Raw genomic sequence first — 19547 nt, 5'->3', positions numbered from 1 at the left:
CAGCTTGGATGGTTGCTGAGGGAGCCCCTTTTGCCCGCAGGCTCTGGCCCCGGGAACTGTAGCCTTGGCGGTGACTGTGTTTCCTTCTACGGTTTGAGCTGTCGCCTTCAATCGGGTCTTGACTGCTGGGAAACCCCGGAGGTTCCCTTCGCTAACGGATTTGACAAATTCAACGGCGACTCCTAGCCTTGTCGGGGTCCGTAAGCCCTGCCGGATGGTGCTGGCTTCTCTTTGGTCACCGGTCCGGTACTGCTGGGCCACCGCCCGTCCACGGTCCTTATGGTTTGCTCCAATAAGCCTCTCCTGCAGACGGTCACCACCGTCTGCCAACCTTGCTGTATCGTCCGGGCAACACACCCGGACCTACTTGAGTCTGCTCCTCTACCACTTCACTTCACTCCTCTCCAAACTCAACTCCTCACTGACTGACTCCTTTTCCCGCCTCCAGGACTGTGAACTCCTCGGTGGGCGGGACCAACCGTCTGGCCCACCCCCTGGTGTGGACATCAGCCCCTGGAGGAAGGCAACAAGGGTTTTGTGTTTGGCTTCGGTGTGCCTAACCGGGGTGTGGGGTGTGTTGGTGTAATATCTGTGACGACCTGGCTTGTCCAGGGCGCCACATTAGTCCTTTAAGAGAGCGAGTGTTTTGCGTGCGCCCTAAGCGCACTCCTGGGAAACCTGTGCATAGGTCCCAGGAGCAGGAGGCATGAGAGACGCACTTGTAGAACCGCGGGGAAGCGGGGCAGGGCGGTGCAGTCCGGTCATGGTGGTGAGTGAGTCAGCGTCCCTGCTAAGAAGAAGCAGAGTAGTGCAGGGAGGCTGGCACTACATAATCTTTGGGGATGCTCACATGTCCGTTTTTACACAAACCGCGTGTCCTTGCAAAACACACGGAGACATGTCCGTTTATTTCAGGCAGCACGAATGGCAAGGGCCAATACATATCTATGAGTCAGAGAAAAACACGTACAGCACACAGATGGCATTGTGCGCTTTACGTGTTTAATATTGTAAAGTGTAGGAGATTCTTTCTAATCTCTATATTTCTTTAGCCATCCGTGAAAAGCCCTGATGACACACTGAGACTAAACACTGACTGCCGCTGGTACTATATTGTCGTGTACGTGTTATACAGACATGTGAATGAGGCCTTATATTGCACCAGCTTATAGACCTGAATAGTGGGGTGCGGCAATATCAGACATAGCCCATGGATAAGATTGCTAACAATAAACGTGTTAAACAAACCATTTTTTCTAGTTCCAGACATCCCTGTTATTGTGTGCTGATCACATTGTTATTCTATATCCTATATGTAGACAGCGTTATAGGAAATTGAAAAACACACGCGTCCAGTTCGGGGCTGTCCTCCTGATTTCACGGATTCCTTCCATACAAAGGCGGATTTCCCAGGTGAGCGATTCCGAAATATGTCACATATTCTTTGATCGCATCTTTTTAGCTTCTCAGACAGATACAATGTATCTTGCTTTTTTTTAGGCCTTTTGTAGTGTTCTCTTGTACCATGACTTATTCATATATACACCTAGTTTTATTATCGGCTTATCCCATTTACTGTTCCTTGAGATTTGTAATGTGCCAAAGTCCATATGACACTTGAACAATTACTGCCTCCTTACAGCTCTCTGCGTATCATCTACCTTCTCCCTCTCTCTCGTTTTTTTCCTTATTGGACTTTGTCCGTCCCTGCCCTCCGGGTGTGTCTCGCTGTCACTTTGCTGTCACACTGAGCTACAGGCACTACATGACATCTCTGGAGGGGCTCCTTCGCTATTAAACCGGGGTATGGATATTAATATGAAGACATAGAATGTGTACATTGACATTGTAAATAGTATGATGTAGAATGAAGTATGGTTAAATGTTGGAGTCTGTGTGTATTTTATGTTTTTTATTCCATCGATCCTGTGTGATGGTGTCATATATATATATTATAGTATATTTATTGGCCCGTTCTTTTAAAATCAGCCATGTTAATCTCGTTTCTCTTTGATTTCTGTGTTTACTTGTGTATTAAGTCCGTGGTCCTTCCTGCTTTCTGTGTAACCATCTGCGTAATGTGACAAACTCCCTCTCTGCTTATCAGCCCATATATTAACACGAACCTTCCTCTCTACAGCTGAAGGCCACAGGTGAGGAGTCCCTTCCCAGCATGGTAAGAACGCCTTAACTTCTTAATTTGTGGCAGCTTTGTGTCCATACACATTCAGAATCGTAGGCTATGTTCTCATGTTGAGTATTTGGTGTGGTTTTTTCTGGTGAAAAAAAACCCAAGAGCATTACATTTTCACGATTTATAGAAATCTCATGCTTTGTTTAGCTTTTTTTATGAAGAGTAAGCTGACCTGAGGTGCGATTTTGAAATCTATATCGTGTCAGTTTCTCTTGCGGTTAATATGTATTTTCTTTGTGGATTTTCCCCATAGACTTGAATATGATAAGGAAAATCTGAGGGTTATACTGGAGTCACACTAGCGTATGGCATCCGATGCGAGAGCATCGTATGCGATATGCTAATGACCCCCGGCTCAGGCTCTGCTGCGAGCGTGAGCCGAGTGTCATGCGACTGTGTCCCGATCTTGCATTCATTTGAATGGGTGTGAGGGATACGGTTCTCACAGAAAATCGCAGCATGTTGCAACTTTTCTCTCATCCAGAATCTGCACATTGCACGTGTGATGGGGTCAAATCGAAAGTGACGCACATCCGGCGTCGCAGTCGATATCGCAACGTGTAAAACCTTTTTGATACGATGAACGAGCGCAAAAGCGTCGTTATCGTATCATCGCTGCAGCCCCCGACATTTCCATAATGCCGATGGTGCGACAGGTGCGATGTTGTTCCTTGCTCCTGCGGCAGCACACATCGCTGTGTGTGTAGCCGCAGGAGCGAGGAACATCACCTTACCTGCCTCCCGGCTGCAATGAGAAGGACGGAGGTGGGCGGGATGTTTACATCCTGCTCATCTCCGCCCCTCCGCTTCAATTGGCCGCCTGCCGTGTAACGTCGCTGTGACGACGCACGACCCGCCCCCCTAAGGAAGGAGGCGGGTCGCCGGCCAGAGGGACGTCGCACGGCAGGTATGTGCGTGTGAAGCTGCCGTAGCGATAGTAATCGCTACGGCAGCTTTCACTAGATATCGCACGTGCGACGGGGGCGGGACTATCGCTGCAGCATCGGTAACACATTGTTACCGAGGTCGCAACGTGCAAAGCCCGTCTAAGGCTAAGTTTACAAACATCTTCTTCATAATTGCATAATTAATTTCTCAGGGTAACATTGCTTGGCCTATAAGGGTTCATGCAGAGAAAGTTCAGAAATACACCAAAAAGAATGAAATTTGCACATCAATCTCAAACCCACTTGGTGTGCATATGTTTCATCTTCTTGTCTTTAGGCTTCAAAAGTAGTGAAGCTGCTAAAATTAGTGAGTTGACCAACCAGGGCTTCCACTTGGAAGCTGCCACTATGTTATATATTGAATTTATGGCACGTGACCACCTGCTGTCACTGGCAATACTAGAAAATGCTTACAATGCAAATTGAGCAAAGCCACTCATGTCTATGTTGGAAGTCGGAAAAATGTAAATCACATACTCAGTCACGTGACTGCCCGTTCTCACTGACACAAGTGTCACAAGTGTGTAACGGCCTGATGTGATCTCGGGCTGATCTGGTATCAGAGAGTCACAGCGTAATGTGGATCTCAAATCCTTTTTAGTACTCGCTCATCATTTACTTTGATTTCAACCATATTTAATTGCATACAGTACTGTAGGGGTTAAGGTTCATGTCTATCCTGCAGTGATCTAACAGGTAGTTGTAACCTCAGCTGCAGCCACTCCCTTCTACTATACATATTCGCTCTTCACGTCTACCTATGTCAGTTATAGCTCAAACTTATGCTGTATACTTGGAAAGAAAGAGGAAGCTGAGGTGGCACGTCTGCGGCAGCTGAGAAGTTCCTGCCAGAATTTTATTTGTTGTGTCTTTCTCACGTTTGTCTTTCCTACATTGGGTTGTGTTATATCTTTAGCGAGACTAGTGTCTCGCTGTCCTGCACTAGTCAGGGTGAAGGTGAGGGCCTAGGCACATGGTCGGCGTACAGGGGGAAGGACCCATCTTGGGATGTTAGAGAATGCAGAGATCAGCCTCAGGTGAGTGTAAGAAGGTGACCCTGCTCCCCTCTCCTTAGTGCCAGGGACCACTCTTGTATCATGTTCCCGATGTATCCTGTTTTCTTTGTCGCTCTATTGGGAGACCCAGACAATTGGGTGTATAGGCTATGCCTCCGGAGGCCGCACAAAGTATTACACTCAAAAGTGTTAAGCCCCTCCCCTTCTGCCTATACACCCCCCGTGCTCCCACGGGCTCCTCAGTTTTATTGCTTTGTGCGAAGGAGGCAGACCTGCACACATAGCTCCACAGATTGGTCAGCAGCAGCTGCTGACCAGGTCGGATGGAAGAAAAGTGGGCCCATATAGGGCCCCCAGCATGCTCCCTTCTCACCCCACTCTTGTCGGCGGTGTTGTTAAGGTTGAGGTATCCATTGCGGGTACGGAGGCTGGAGCCCACATGCTGTTTTCCTTCCCCATCCCCCTCAGGGCTCTGGGCGAAGTGGGATCCTATCGGTCTCCAGGCACTGAGACCGTGCTTCATCCACAACTCCTGTGGAGCCTGCTGGATAGGAGCCGGGTACCGTTCAGGGACATGGCCCTGCTACTTGAAGGTACTCTGTATCCCTGTGGGGACCGCGCACGGCAACACCTCAGCTTTGCTGGGTGTGCTAGTGCACCGGGGACCGCGGCGCTGACCGGGTTAAACTGTGCCATTACACACTCAGCGTCGCTGAGTGTGTTTATATGTAGGGGCTACCGCGCTAACCGCCGCTGCCATGGGAAACTGCGGCGCGGCTGGGACTTGTAGTTCGCCGGGGACTTCGGCGCCGGCCGCGCTTTTACGGCGGCCACGCTTATACTCGAGTCCTCGGCTTTCTTGCGGCCTAGTTTCCTTTTCTCCCGCCCCCAGCCCTGACAGGCAGGGGAAGGGCGGGACGCTGCACGGAACGAGCAGCACTGAGGGCTGGAGTATGATTTCCATTCTCCACCCCCCTCACTGTGCACAGTGTGAGCACCAGTTCCCGCACTTTCTCGGCCACGCCCACGGCTCCCTCCTCTCGTCAGGACGCCGCAGCCATTCCTGTCAGCTCCTCCGACGCTGCAGAGAGGGATAAACCCTGGGAGACCCAGACACGGTCTCTGGTGGCCTCACAACCGCTTTAAAGCAGGTGGTAAGCAGCACCTGTTGGTGCTAGCCCCATGGTGCTGTAGTGTATTGATACATAATTTGTTTATAGTATACTCTTTCACTGTATGAGCACAGTTCATTCTGGCTATATACCCTATTGTGTTACTCAGGGAAAACAATAGCATGGCGCCCACAAAGGCAGGGGTGCCAAAACACAGGCTTATTATGCTGCCTGCGCTGCTTGTACGACCCAGCTGCCGGCAGGTCCCACTGACCCTCATTGTGTGCAATGTTCGGCCCCTGTGGCACTTCTTCAGCCAGAGCCTCTGCTAAGAGGGGCCCAGGGGGAGCCACCTGTTGACACTGTCCAGGTGACGGGGACTGAGTTTGCAAAACTCTCTGAGACTATGGCTAAGATACTAGAAGCCTTGCAGTCCAGGCCGGTATCTCAGCACAGGGACTCTGTTGAATCATTGTTCCCTGGCCCCCCTCAGTTGGACCAACAATGTCCTCCCGGGGTATCTCATACATCCCAGGCTGAGGGTTCTGACTTAGACCCCAGTCCCAGACCGACTAAGCGGGCTCGCTTAGAATTTCCCTCGACATCATATTGTTCAGGGTCTCAGCGGGGGAATCTCTGGTTGATGATGCGGAGACAGCTGATCAGGATTCTGATCCTGAGGGCGCTCTCAATCTTAATACTCCAGACGGGGACGCCATAGTGAACGATCTTATTGCGTCCATCAATCAAATGCTGGATATTTCTCCCTCAACTCCTCCGGCGGAGGAGTCAGCTTCTCAGCAGGAGAAATTCCGTCTCAGGTTCCCCAAGCGTACACCGAGTATGTTTCTAGACCACTCTGATTTCAGAGAGGCAGTCCAGAATCACCATGCTTGTCCAGATAAGCGTTTTTTCTAAGCGCCTTAAGGATACACGTTATCTTTTTCCCCCTGACGTGGTTAAAGGTTGGACTCAGTGTCCCAAAGTGGATCCTCCAATCTCCAGACTGGCGGCTAGATCCATACTTGCAGTGGAAGATGGGGCCTCGCTCAAAGATGCCACTGACAGGCAGATGGAGCTCTGGTTGAAATCCATCTATGAAGCTATCGGAGCTTCTTTTGCCCCAGCATTCGCAGCCGTATGGGCGCTACAAGCTATCTCAGCAGGTCAAGCGCAAATTGAAGCAGCCACATGCACGTCCGCGCCACAAGTGGCATCCATTACCACCCAGACCTCGGCATTTGCGTCTTATGCTATTAATGCTGTCCTGGACTCTGCGAGCCGTACGGCGGTTGCGGCCGCCAATTCGGTGGTACTCCGCAGGGCCTTGTGGCTACGGGAATGGAAGGCAGATTCTGCTTCCAAAAAGCGCTTAACCAGTTTGCCAATTTCTGGCGACAGGCTGTTTGGCGAGCGTTTGGATGAAATCATCAAACAATCCAAGGGAAAGGATACATCCTTACCCCAGCCCAAACAGAACATACCCCAACAGAGGAGAGGGCAGTCGAGGTTTCGGTCCTTTCGGGGCGAGGGCAGGTCCCAATTCTCCTCGTCCAAAAGGTCTCAGAAAGAACAAAGGAACTCTGATGCATGGCGGTCTAAGTCACGTCCTAAAAAGACCACCGGAGGCGCCGCTAACAAAGCGGCTTCCTCATGACTTTCGACCTCCTCTAGCAGCATCCTCGGTCGGTGGCAGGCTCTCCCGCTTTTGCGACACCTGGCTGCCACAAATAAAAGACCGCTGGGTGAGAGACATTCTGTCTCACGGTTACAAGATAGAGTTCACCTCTCGTCCCCCGACTCGATTCTTCAGGTCATCCCCGCCTCCCGAGCGAGCCGAGGCTCTTCTGCAGGCGCTGCGCACTCTGAAGGTAGAAGGAGTGGTGATCCCTGTTCCTCTCCAGCAACAGAGCCACGGTTTTTACTCCAACTTGTTTGTAGTCCCAAAGAAGGACGGGTCTTTCCGCCCGGTCCTGGACCTGAAACTGCTCAACAAACACGTAAAAGCCAGACGGTTCAGGATGGAATCCCTCCGCTCCGTCATCGCTTCAATGTCCCAAGGAGATTTCCTTGCATCGATCGATATCAAAGATGCTTATCTCCACGTACCGATTGCTCCAGAACACCAGCGCTTCTTGCGCTTCGCCATAGGAAACGAACACCTACAGTTCGTGGCACTGCCGTTCGGCCTGGCAACAGCCCCACGGGTTTTTACCAAGGTTATGGCTACTGTAGTAGCGCTCCTACACTCGCAGGGTTACTCGGTGATCCCGTACTTGGACGATCTGTTAATCAAGGCACCTCTCAAGAGGCATGCCAACGCAGCCTCGACGCTACCCTGGAGACTCTCCAGGGTTTCGGGTGGATCATCAATTTTCCAAAGTCAAATCTGACACCGGCCCAATCACTGACGTATCTTGGCATGGAGTTTCATACCCTCTCAGCGATAGTGAAGCTTCCGCTGATCAAGCAGCAGTCACTACAGAAAGGGGTACAATCTCTCCTTCAAGGCCAGTCACACCCCTTGAGGCGCTTCATGCACTTCCTGGGGAAGATGGTGGCAGCAATGGAGGCAGTCCCTTTCGCGCAGTCTCACCTGCGTCCCCTTCAATGGGACATCCTACGCAAATGGGACAGGTAGTCGACGTCCCTCGACAGGACCGTCTCCCTCTCTCAGGCGACCAAAGCTTCCCTTCGGTGGTGGCTTCTTCCCACTTCATTATCGAAGGGGAAATCCTTCCTACCCCCATCCTGGGAAGTAGTCACGACGGACGCGAGTCTGTCAGGGTGGGGAGCGGTTTTTCTCCACCACAGGGCTCAGGGTACGTGGACCCAGCAAGAGTCCTCGATTCAGATCAATGTTCTGGAAATACGGGCAGTGTATCTTGCCCTGAAAGCATTCCAGCAGTGGCTGGAAGGCAAGCAGATCCGAATTCAGTCGGACAATTCCACAGCGGTGGCATACATCAACCACCAAGGCGGCACACGCAGCCGGCAAGCCTTCCAGGAAGTCCGGCGGATTTTGATGTGGGTGGAAGCCACGGCCTCCACCATATCCGCAGTTCACATCCCAGGCGTGGAAAACTGGGAAGCAGATTATCTCAGTCGCCAGGGCATGGACGCAGGGGAATGGTCCCTTCACCCGGACGTGTTTCAGGAGATCTGTTGCCACTGGGGGGTGCCGAACGTCGACCTCATGGCGTCCCGGCACAACAACAAGGTACCAATGTTCATGGCACGGTCTCAAGATCCCAGAGCTATGGCGGCAGACGCCTTAGTTCAGGATTGGTCGCAGTTTCAGCTCCCTTATGTGTTTCCTCCGCTGGCACTGTTGCCCAGAGTGTTACGCAAGATCAGGGCCGACTGCCGCCGCGCCATCCTCGTCGCTCCAGACTGGCCGAGGAGGTCGTGGTACCCGGATCTGTGGCATCTCACGGTCGGCCAACCGTGGGCACTACCAGACCGAACAGACTTGCTATCTCAAGGGCCGTTTTTCCATCTGAATTCTGCGGCCCTCAACCTGACTGTGTGGCCATTGAGTCCTGGATCCTAGCGTCTCCAGGGTTATCTCAAGACGTCATTGCCACTAGGAGACAGGCTAGGAAACCAACGTCCGCCAAGATCTATCACAGGACGTGGAAAATTTTTCTGTCGTGGTGCTCTGCTCAGGGTTTTTCTCCCTGGCCATTTGCATTATCTTCTTTTCTGTCCTTCCTTCAATCTGGACTGGAAAAGGGTTTGTCGCTCGGCTCCCTTAAGGGACAAGTCTCAGCGCTCTCTGTGTTTTTCCAGAAGCGCCTAGCCAGACTTCCACAGGTACGCACGTTCCTGCAGGGGGTTTGTCACATAGTTCCTCCTTACAAGCGGCCATTAGAACCCTGGGATCTAAACAGGGTGCTGATGGTTCTTCAGAAGCCACCATTCGAGCCAATGAGAGATATTTCCCTCTCACGACTTTCGCAGAAAGTGGTTTTTCTAGTAGCAGTCACTTCCCTTCGGAGAGTGTCTGAGCTAGCAGCGTTGTCGTGCCAAGCCCCTTTCCTGGTGTTTCACCAGGACAAGGTGGTTCTACGTCCGGTTCCGGAATTTCTCCCTAAGGTGGTATCCCCCTTTCATCTCAATCAGGATATTTCCTTACCTTCTTTTTATCCTCATCCAGTTCACCAATGTGAAAAGGATTTGCACTTGTTAGATTTGGTGAGAGCACTCAGACTCTACACTTCTCGTACGGCGCCCCTGCGCCGCTCGGATGCACTTTTTGTCCTTGTCGCTGGCCAGCGTAAAGGGTCACAGGCTTCCAAATCAACCCTGGCTCGGTGGATCAAGGAGCCAATTATCGAAGCTTACCGTTCGGCTGGGCTTCCGGTTCCCTCAGGGCTGAAGGCCCATTCTACCAGAGCCGTGGGCGCGTCCTGGGCTTTGAGGCACCAGGCTACGGCTCAGCAGGTGTGTCAGGCGGCTACCTGGTCGAGCCTGCACACTTTCACGAAACACTATCAGGTGCATACCTATGCTTCGGCGGATGCCAGCTTAGGTAGACGAGTCCTTCAGGCGGCGGTTGCCCACCTGTAGGAAAGGGCCGTTTTACGGCTCTCTTACGAGGTATTATTTTACCCACCCAGGGACTGCTTTTGGACGTCCCAATTGTCTGGGTCTCCCAATAGAGCGACAAAGAAGAAGGGAATTTTGTTTACTTACCGTAAATTCCTTTTCTTCTAGCTCTAATTGGGAGACCCAGCACCCGCCCCTGTTTTTTTGTGTACACATGTTGTTCATGTTGAATGGTTTCAGTTCTCCGATATTCCTTCGGATTGAAGTTACTTTAAACCAGTTTTTAATTCTTTTTCCTCCTTCTTGCTTTTGCACCAAAACTGAGGAGCCCGTGGGAGCACGGGGGGTGTATAGGCAGAAGGGGAGGGGCTTAACACTTTTGAGTGTAATACTTTGTGCGGCCTCCGGAGGCATAGCCTATACACCCAATTGTCTGGGTCTCCCAATTAGAGCTAGAAGAAAAGGAATTTACGGTAAGTAAACAAAATTCCCTTCTTTGCAGCGCTCGCCGGAAGTACCCTTATACTTGGCGGGACCCAGGTATTCACTACGTGACAACAGGAGGATTATGACAGTGTGTTGTGCGTGAGCTGTAAGGATTCAAGAGTCAGCGGCCACATGGAGTGACTGTAGAGTTTCATCAGGAGACAACTCCTTTAAAGAGGTATTCCCATTTCTAAGATCTTATTGCAATATGTACTAGGTAAAATAATGATTATAATATTATTAACAAATACTTCTATTTAGAAATCTAGTATACTTCTCCTAATTAGCTATGTCACTTACCTCATGTGCAGGGCAACATAGTTGCATAGGTATCCATGGTTATGACTACGCATACAATGACAGTTAATTAGTTGATAGTGGTCGTAACCATGGATACCTTAACTAGAACAATGCCCTGCACTTGAGGTAAGCGACATAGCTAATCAGGAGAACTGTACTACATTTCTAATTGGAGGTATTTGCTAATATTATTATTATTACACCTACTACATATTGGGATAGGATCTTGGAGATGGAAATACCTTATTAACTCTTAGGCCCTGTGCGCACTGGAAAACAGAATTTTCTTAAGAAAATTCCGCAGGGTCTGAAAGATTATCGCACCCGCGTAAAAAAACGCGGCAAACCGCACCCGAAAACCACATGCGGTTTGCTGCGGTTTTGCCGCGAGTTGTTGCATGTATTTTAATGCATTCAATGCAATAAAGCACATTGATAAAAAAAAAAAAAAAAAAAAAAATTTCCTTCTGAGATAGATAGTAGATAAATAGATAGATAGAGGGATAGATAGATAGAGGACAGATCAATCAACAATCGACACGCTGCATTTCCCCCGAGCGGTAGTGTGTTCACATTACCGGCTGTGAGAAATGACCTGTAATTACCTCTGCAGGCTTGTTACGAGGCTGCATTCAGTACAGTGTCAGTCGCGGCTGGAAGCAAGCGACATGTGACCTCGATGGATTATGCCGGAGCTGTGTGTTTAGGGGGGGTTAATAAAGGGGTGAAAGAGGGGCTTTTTTGTTTTTTATTTAAAATAAAGGATTTTTCGGTGTGTGTGTGTGTTTATTCACTTTACTTACGGGTTAATCATGAAAGCTGTCTCATAGATGCTGCCATGATTAAAGCCTGGACTTAGTGGCGGCGATGCGCTACCATTAATTCATTATTACCCTGATTGCCACCACATCACGGCAACAGGAAGAGCCGGGGACACTCCGGGACTGTCGCATAATGGATGCGTCCCGGGGCAGCTGCTGGCTGATGTTCTCGGCTGCGGGAGGTAGGGGGCATTAACCCTGGCTCTCGCCTTCCCCAGCCTGAGAATACCGGGCTGCCGCTGTGTATTTACCTCAGCTGGATGGTAAAAATACAGCGGAGCCCGCGTTTTTTTATTTTTATATGTCGTTTGATTTTTATGTGTATTCTATATGTCCGTGTCTGTGTGTGAGTGTGATATGTGTGTGTTCTATGTCTGTGCCTGTGATGTGTGTGTGTTTACTCTGCTCCGCTTCCTCTTCCTGTCATAATGACATCACTTCCCTGCAAACCGCAGGGCAGTGATGAACATTATGTCCCAAAACCGCGAAATACCGCAGGGAATAACGCAGGAAAACGCAATGAACCGCACAGAATTTGCTACCTGCGTTATTCCCTGCGGGATTTCCCGATTACATTGCAGTCAATGGAGTGAAATGCCGCAGCCACGTGCGGAAAAGAAGTGACATGCAATTGTTTTTGCTGAGGGAATCCCGCAGCAAAACATGCAGCTGTCAAAATCCGCATAGTGCGCACAGCATTTTTTTTTCCCATAGGATTTGCTGGTGATTCACTGCAGCAAAACCGCAGGAAACCCTCGGCAAAAAACGGTAAGTGCGCACAGGGCCTAACTCCACTTGAATATGTTTCTTTACTTTTTTCTTCAGGAATTGTCCTAAGGCCTCTTTCACACGTCTGTGAAAAACACACACGTTTTGCACAGACGTGTAAAAGATGCGTATGGCCCTCAGTGTGCCGAGATTTTGGCACATGAATGCTCTCCGTGTGCTATCTGTGATAATACACAGAGAACAGGAACTTTATGCTCACCTGTCCCTGGCGCTGCTGTCCGTGGTGCTGAAGTCTTCCGTCTCCGCCCCTGCTGACTCCCCGCCGCTGCTGCTTTCAGTCCTCTGTGCAGTGAATATGCGATGAGCATACTGAGCGGGGGTCGGAAGCAAGTGACAGCAACAGCAGAGACGGCAGTTCTGGAGAAGGTGAGTGTAGCAAAGCATTTTATTTCACAAAAACGTGGATTTCTCCCATATGTGTCACATTGATGTCACATGGAGCACATTCATGCGGACCTTGTTACACCCGTGCTGCTGAAGAAAACTGACATGTCTACGTGTGGAGCACATGGACATACGTATGCTCCACACGGACACATGGTCCATGTGAAAACACACACGTGTGCGCAGACCCATTGATTTTAATGGGTCTACGTGTGCCCGTGTCTCAGGTACGTGTGAAAACTGACATCAGACGGTCCGGAGACACGAATGTGTAAAGAGGGCCTAAGATACACACCTTTATGGAGGAGGCAGACCAGCAGATGCCCTAGATAAATCCTTATTTTTCTGAATGCTTTTCAATGATTTGATGACTTATCTGGGGACTTAAAGGGAACCTAATAGCTCATACATGCTGCCCAATCCACAGGTAGCATGTATCCGACACTGGCTGTATGAATTCCGCTAAAACCTGTATAAACTCTAAAACGCTGTGCTTCAGAGAAGAACACACTTTAAGTGCCCCAGGGAGGGAGCCACGCTGGAGACTAGTCGGACAGGCGGGTCCTTGGTGGCTTTTCCAAATACACTGTATGGTAGATGCAGGTTCCACTAATGGGACTTGCCTCTATCTACTCTCAGTGCTGTCAATTTTGTATGTCTAACAACCGCTTTGAAACTTTTTATGAGGTTGCAGTGTACATGTCGTAAAGAAGCACTTACACTGCACAATTATCGTGAATGGTTCCTAGGAACACTGATTCACCATAATCATACAGTCTAAACAGGCGCCAATGACGAGACAAACCTGCAAAACACTCATTCGTTGGGTGAAATTATATATCCAGTTGTCAGTGCTAGGTGTTGTCCCAAGCTGTGCCCAGTAAGGTTCTGCTCTAAAGTGTGATGGTTGCTCCTACTTCTACCCCATATGGTGCCCGCCCCCTGTGGTTGTCCTAGCGACTGGGAAGTCCCATGCTTTGTGATGGCTGGCTCCCCTGTCTGCCCTAGTCCAACCCCCTGTGAGTAAGCACCTGCTGTTATTTGTGTGTGTTTTGTGAAAGCACCGGCAGGTTAACCCCCTACTGACCCAGGATAGTGGTGCAAAAGTGGTGCAATACGCTGTGGTGCCTGAAGCCCAAGGGTGCAACAGACCCAATGGGCCATACACCGGACTCACCTGGGGGAGTTAACCAGTAGCAAAACCCTATTGTCTGGCGCAGCCCCAGGGGTCTCAAATGCATGATTGCCAGGATCCAGTGGAGGTTGGCTTTTGCGTACTGGTAAAGTCTTTAAACTGCCAGTGCTGGTGTGCTTGGACATGGTAGCACGGAGATGGTCTTTCAGACTTGGTAGCACAGAGATGGTGGCTCAGATGTGGCAGCATGGAGGTGGTGGCTCATACAAGGCAGCACGGAGGTGGTGGCTCAGACGTGGCAGCACGGAGGTGGTGGTAGAGAGCGGGCTCTAGGACGAGACACAGGTTAGGAACACAAGACTGGTTCTAGGACACAATTAGCAGAACTAGACACAGTAGAGTAATGGGACCTGAGAACTAGCAACGCACTAACTAGTAGGCAACGTTGCTCAGGCACTTCCTCTAAGGCCCCCTTCACACGTACGTGCCTCCGGTATGTGTTTGGCAGTTTTCTCACGTACCGGAGACACGTACACCTAGGTTTTCCTATGGTTTTGGACACACGTAAGTATTTGCGCACGGAACGTGTGTCCAATCCGTACTTACGTGTGTCTGTGTGTTTCTCACGCCGACATGTCTGTTTTCTCTCTGGTATCACGGGTGTCACATGGAATGCAAAAGTGTCACACGTAACACACACGGACCACACGGATGTGTTCCGTGTGACACGCCTCGGAGAGAAGACATGTGTCTGTGAGAGAAAAAAACAAAACTTTACTCACCTTCTCCTGCCCTCCTGTCTCTGCCGCTGCTGTCACTTGCTGCCGACCGCCGCTCATTATGCTAATTGAATATTCACTTCACTGCGGCTGAAAGCAGCAGCAGCGGGGAGTCGGCAGGACCGGAGACCAAAGATCAGTACCATGGACAGCGATGCCAGGGACAGGTGAGCATAAAGTTCACGTTCTCAGTGTGTTATCACGGATAACACACGGAGAACACACGTAGCCCATAAACACGGGTCACAGAGGGCAAAACGCACCTCTGACACGTCCATGAAAAACGTGCATGATTTTCACGGACGTGTGAAAGAGGCCTAAGGGGAAGTGGTCTTAAGTACCTTTCAGGGTGAGATGACCTCTAGGATCACTTCCAGGTAATGGGAGGCAGCCCTTTAAGAAAGGGGGCATGTCCGCACACACCCTATGAGCACTCCCAAAAGGCCTGCATGGGGCATGGAAACAGGAGGCCGCGGCAGAGCTTGGGACAGGAATTGAGCACAAGGAGCTGGGAGGCAGGTAAGGGGAAGGGCGCCCCCACTTTTGCCTGGGACCGGGGCCATGCGGGGTTGCTGCGCTGGGTCACAAAGAAACACTAGCGTATCTATTAAATGCAATTTTTTTGGCATTTATTTTTTGTATGTAGAATAATTATTTGTGTGCGTGATAGCCTGGTCTCTGCAGTACTTCATTATTTTGGGCCACTTTGTGTTTTCCCTTCATTTTAATAGAAGGAAGAGAAAACTCAAGAGAAATGGTTTTAAATGAAGTTTTGGATATACTGTACTTCCTATTCAAAATATGATAAAAAGCGATTCATGAGAACTCCAAGTAAAATCCTAAGCCTATACCAAATGGTATCAATACAGGCGCAGACATGCCATTGGTGCAACCTGTGCAGATGTATCGTGGTGCAGGTAACCGTGGAAGAGGTACTTATCTCTTATGCACATTAAATGAAGGTGGAGGTCCTGGTTGGGTTTGTGGACTTGTCTTGTGGGGGCACTATGCCCTTGCAGGCCGCATGATGCCAGTGACTTTGACTGGCCAGGACCAGATATTGAACAGTTCAGTGAGAGAGACCATCACTCAAAAATGAACTTTTTATTGAAAAGTAACTTGTTAAAGATTATGTATAGTAGCTAGGTGGTGCATAGCTTCACAAACATTTACTTGCAACAAGGAGTATTTTCACACGCAGTCTCTTTACTTCTTCACGTTTACTTATTTCTGCCTCCAAGTAATCTTGTTTCCTTCACCACACCCCAACACTATACTACTATCCAGTTAGTGAGAGTGCTATGCTCAACCCGTGGTTCTGCGTCTGCTTCACTCTTAAAGGATCCGGTTTGCCCAAATGGCCAGTGCCTAGCTTCTCTACTTCTGACACCTTGGAACTCCTGTTGGGGGCTCTCTCTTCATCTGATGTTCTGTGTTCCGTCCTGGCCTATTGGGGACGTACTGCTAGGCGTCCTATCCCAGGACCCATCTCCAGTCAAATATTCTGACCTTCGGTCAACTCCCTCTCTTTACTCAGGAACTCGCTATCCACTGTCCTGGTCTCCTCTCATGCCAGGGACACCCATGCCATGCGTCTCTGCTCACTAGTCAGACCATAGGCCCCCTTTTACTGCACACAGGGACTTATCTGAACTCCTGACAGGAAACTGTCTCTGCCCCTTCACTTTAGCCCCTCCCACTCTGGACTAGTCCTATACATTAACTCTATCTCTCCCTACTGTTGAGCAGAATATAATCTATCAAAAAAAACACGTCACAATACACATTACACATCATAACAATACTCATGTATTCAAGGGGAACATGCCAGTATGTGCGTCTTCTTACACAGCTGCCCGGGAGCCCAAACCGTAATGGAGCCAACTTTCTTCTCCAAAGCAGGTAGAATAGCACATTTTTACAAGTTTTTGGACTGCAAAACACCTATATATTGGTCGGTATCTCCTCCTACATCAATATGTACTGTACTTGGCAACCTCTGTACCGCCCTAATGCATTTTTCCTTTACCTCATTGATATTTACAACTGCTATTACTCTTTGGGAGAAACCAGACAATGTAGTTTAACGAATACTACCTAACTATGCCCACCTGCAATGGCTAATGCATGTAGAATTTACAGGCAAAATCATGCAGCCAGGTGGAGATATACCATTGGTGCAACTTGTGCAGCCGCAAAGGAGCACAAAGAGTATGAGGTCCACTTCCAACACCAAAGCAATAAACAGCTTCTATCACAGACATTGGACTATTAAGGGCAAATATATATTTTTTTTTTCACAAGGGCCCTTGTCTATTGCATCTATTGGTCACTGCAGCTGGGCATAGCTGGCCATCATGCATCCACCTGTGCTGGCTAATTCATTGGCTAATCTCATGATGATGACCCTTTTGTGTGGAGAACTTTAGATCTGTAATGTGCTATGTTGTGTAGTTTAACACCTGAGTCAAATGATCCTCACTTTCTTTTGCATTTTGCTCATTTTATTTTTTATAAACAGGACCACATTTTATGATTGTAGAATGCGTATATGTATACGTATGACCTATGATCTTATGTTGCTTTGTAATAATCGGGAATGTGACAGGTTGCTCATATATGTAAACTCAGCCAAAAACTATGACCAATCCCACTTTTATAACAGCCACAAATGTCAAGTGTAGGATTAATGTGTATGAACATATTTCTTTTGTGCATAGGTGAGAAAAAGGAACTGTAATTCATGATTGTAATGTTGTGTGGTAGTGTTTGCTTTTACCCTTTTATTTATTTATTGGCTTATGTAGTGCAATTAATTTCCAATGCGCTTTACTGACATTACAATTTTATGCAGTAATTTTATATTAACATATCCTACCATTTTTATGGTCATAAAATTTAATCTACTGACAAGGAAATTGCATAGGTTGTAGTAGTAATTTTTTAAAAAAAAAATTTTTTCATCCAAAACTTGTCCAGTAACTGCTATATACACTGTGTACAGACTTATTAGGCAAATGAGTATTTTAATCACATGATAATTTTATACATGTTGTCCTACTCCAAACTGTATAGGCTTGAGAGACAACTACCAATTAAGTAAATCAGGTGATATGCATCTCTGTAATGAGGAGGGGTGTGGTGTAATGACATCAACACCCTATATAAGGTGTGCATACTTATTAGGCAACTTCCTTTCCTTTGGCAAAATGGGTCAGAAGAGAGATTTGACGGGCTCTGAAAAGTCCAAAATTGTGAGATGTCTTGAACAGGGATGCAGCAGTCTTGAAATTGCCAAACTTTTGAAGCGTGATCACCGAACAATCAAGCGTTTCATGGCAAATAGCCAACAGGGTCGCAAGAAGCATGTTGGGCAAAAAAGGCGCAAAAAAACTGCTCATGAATTGAGGAAAATCAAGCGTGTAGCTGCCAAGATGCCATTTGACACCAGTTTGGCCATATTTCAGAGCTGCAACGTTACTGGAGTATCAAAAAGCACAAGGTGTGCCATACTCAGGGACATGGCCAAGGTAAGGAAGGCTGAAAAACGACCACCTTTGAACAAGAAACATAAGATAAAACATCAAGACTGGGCCAAGAAATATCTTAAGACTTATTTTTCAAAGGTTTTATGGACTGATGAAATGAGACTGACTCTTGATGGGCCAGATGGATGGGCCAGAGACCGGATCAGTAAAGGGCAGAGAGCTCCACTCCAACTCAGACACCAGCAAGGTGGAGGTGGGGTACTGGTATGGGCTGGTATCATCAAAGATAAACTTGTGGGACCTTTTCGTATTGAGGATGGAGTGAAGCTCAACTCCCAGACCTACTGCCAGTTTCTGGAAGACAACTTCACTTCTTCAAGCCGTGGTACAGGAAGAAGTCGGTATCGTTCAAAATAAACCCCCCATGTTTTTCATGCAGGACAATGCTCCATCACATGCATCCAACTACTCCACAGCGTGGTTGGCCAGTAAAAGTCTAAAAGATGAAAAAATAATGACATGGCCCCATTGTTTACCTGATCTGAACCCCATAGAGAACCTGTGGTACCTCATAAAATGTAAGATCTACAGGGAGGGAAAACCGTACACCTCTCGGAACAGTGTCTAGGAGGCTGTGGTGGCTGCTGAACTTAAACAGATCAAGCAACTGACAGAATCTATGGATGTAGGCTGTTGAGTGTCATCATAAAGAAAGGTGGCTATATTGGTCACTAATTTTTGGGGGTTTGTTTTTGCATGTCAGAAATGTTTATTTCTAAATTTTGTAGAGTTATATTGGTTTACCTTGTGAAAACAAACAAGTGAGATAGGAATATATTTGTTTTTTATTAAGTTGCCTAATAATTCTGCACAGTAATAGTTACCTACACAAACTGATATCCTCCTAAGATAGCCAAATCTAAAAAAAACCACTCCAACTGCCAAAAATATTAAGCATTGATATTTCTGAGTCTTTTGGGTTGATTGAGAATATAGTTGTTGATCAATAATAAAAAAAATCCGCTAAAATAGAACTTGCCTAATAATTCTGCACCCAGTGTAAAGTAACAGAAAAAAACACCCTACTTAAATAAACATAAATAAAACAAAAAATTGTGGAATGTATAATACTGTAAAAAGTGGTTTAGTTGTTACAATTTTGTAAAATCACAAAACTGTACACGGTAATAAAATTGATGTAGGCTTCGTCAAGGGGCATCAAGCAGAGAAAAACACTTGTTGAGGCACTGGATTGTTGTGCTACTATGCACTACACACAAAAAGTTAGAGATATGTGACTTTCGAGCGAAATTTATATTAAACGTAAAAGGTTCACGTTACAGTTATATTTTATCATGAAAGTAGGCCATTTAAGTAGAAGCATGAAATGGTGATTTCCTCATCTCAAACAATTTATTGAAACAAAAGCCAACAGTGGTAGGTATACCCCCAAAAATATCAATGTCTTAATGACTTGTCATATGGCTTGACAACAATGTCTTATGCAGTTCACAAGCTAAGTTATTACCTATTGAGGCATGGCAT

The 19547-nt window shown here is 47.9% G+C and overlaps 1 protein-coding gene across 1 annotated transcript in view; it reads left to right on the top strand.

Annotated features, from left to right (window-relative positions):
- The first annotated feature begins 1715 nt into the window (after window positions 1–1715).
- Window positions 1716–19547, top strand: part of MYO15B (myosin XVB) — a 163576-nt gene continuing 145744 nt past the window's right edge. The window contains exons 1-2 of the mRNA XM_075349626.1: window positions 1716–1804; window positions 2141–2176. Of these exons, the coding sequence (XP_075205741.1) occupies window positions 2174–2176 (3 nt within the window). The 5' untranslated portion in view covers window positions 1716–1804; window positions 2141–2173. The remainder of the gene's footprint in view (window positions 1805–2140; window positions 2177–19547) is intronic.

The sequence above is a fragment of the Anomaloglossus baeobatrachus genome, chromosome 5 (assembly GCF_048569485.1).
Source record: "Anomaloglossus baeobatrachus isolate aAnoBae1 chromosome 5, aAnoBae1.hap1, whole genome shotgun sequence".
NCBI lineage: Eukaryota > Metazoa > Chordata > Amphibia > Anura > Aromobatidae > Anomaloglossus > Anomaloglossus baeobatrachus.
The sequence above is the reverse complement of the archived record's forward strand: the minus strand, read 5'-3'. Positions and strand labels throughout refer to the sequence as shown.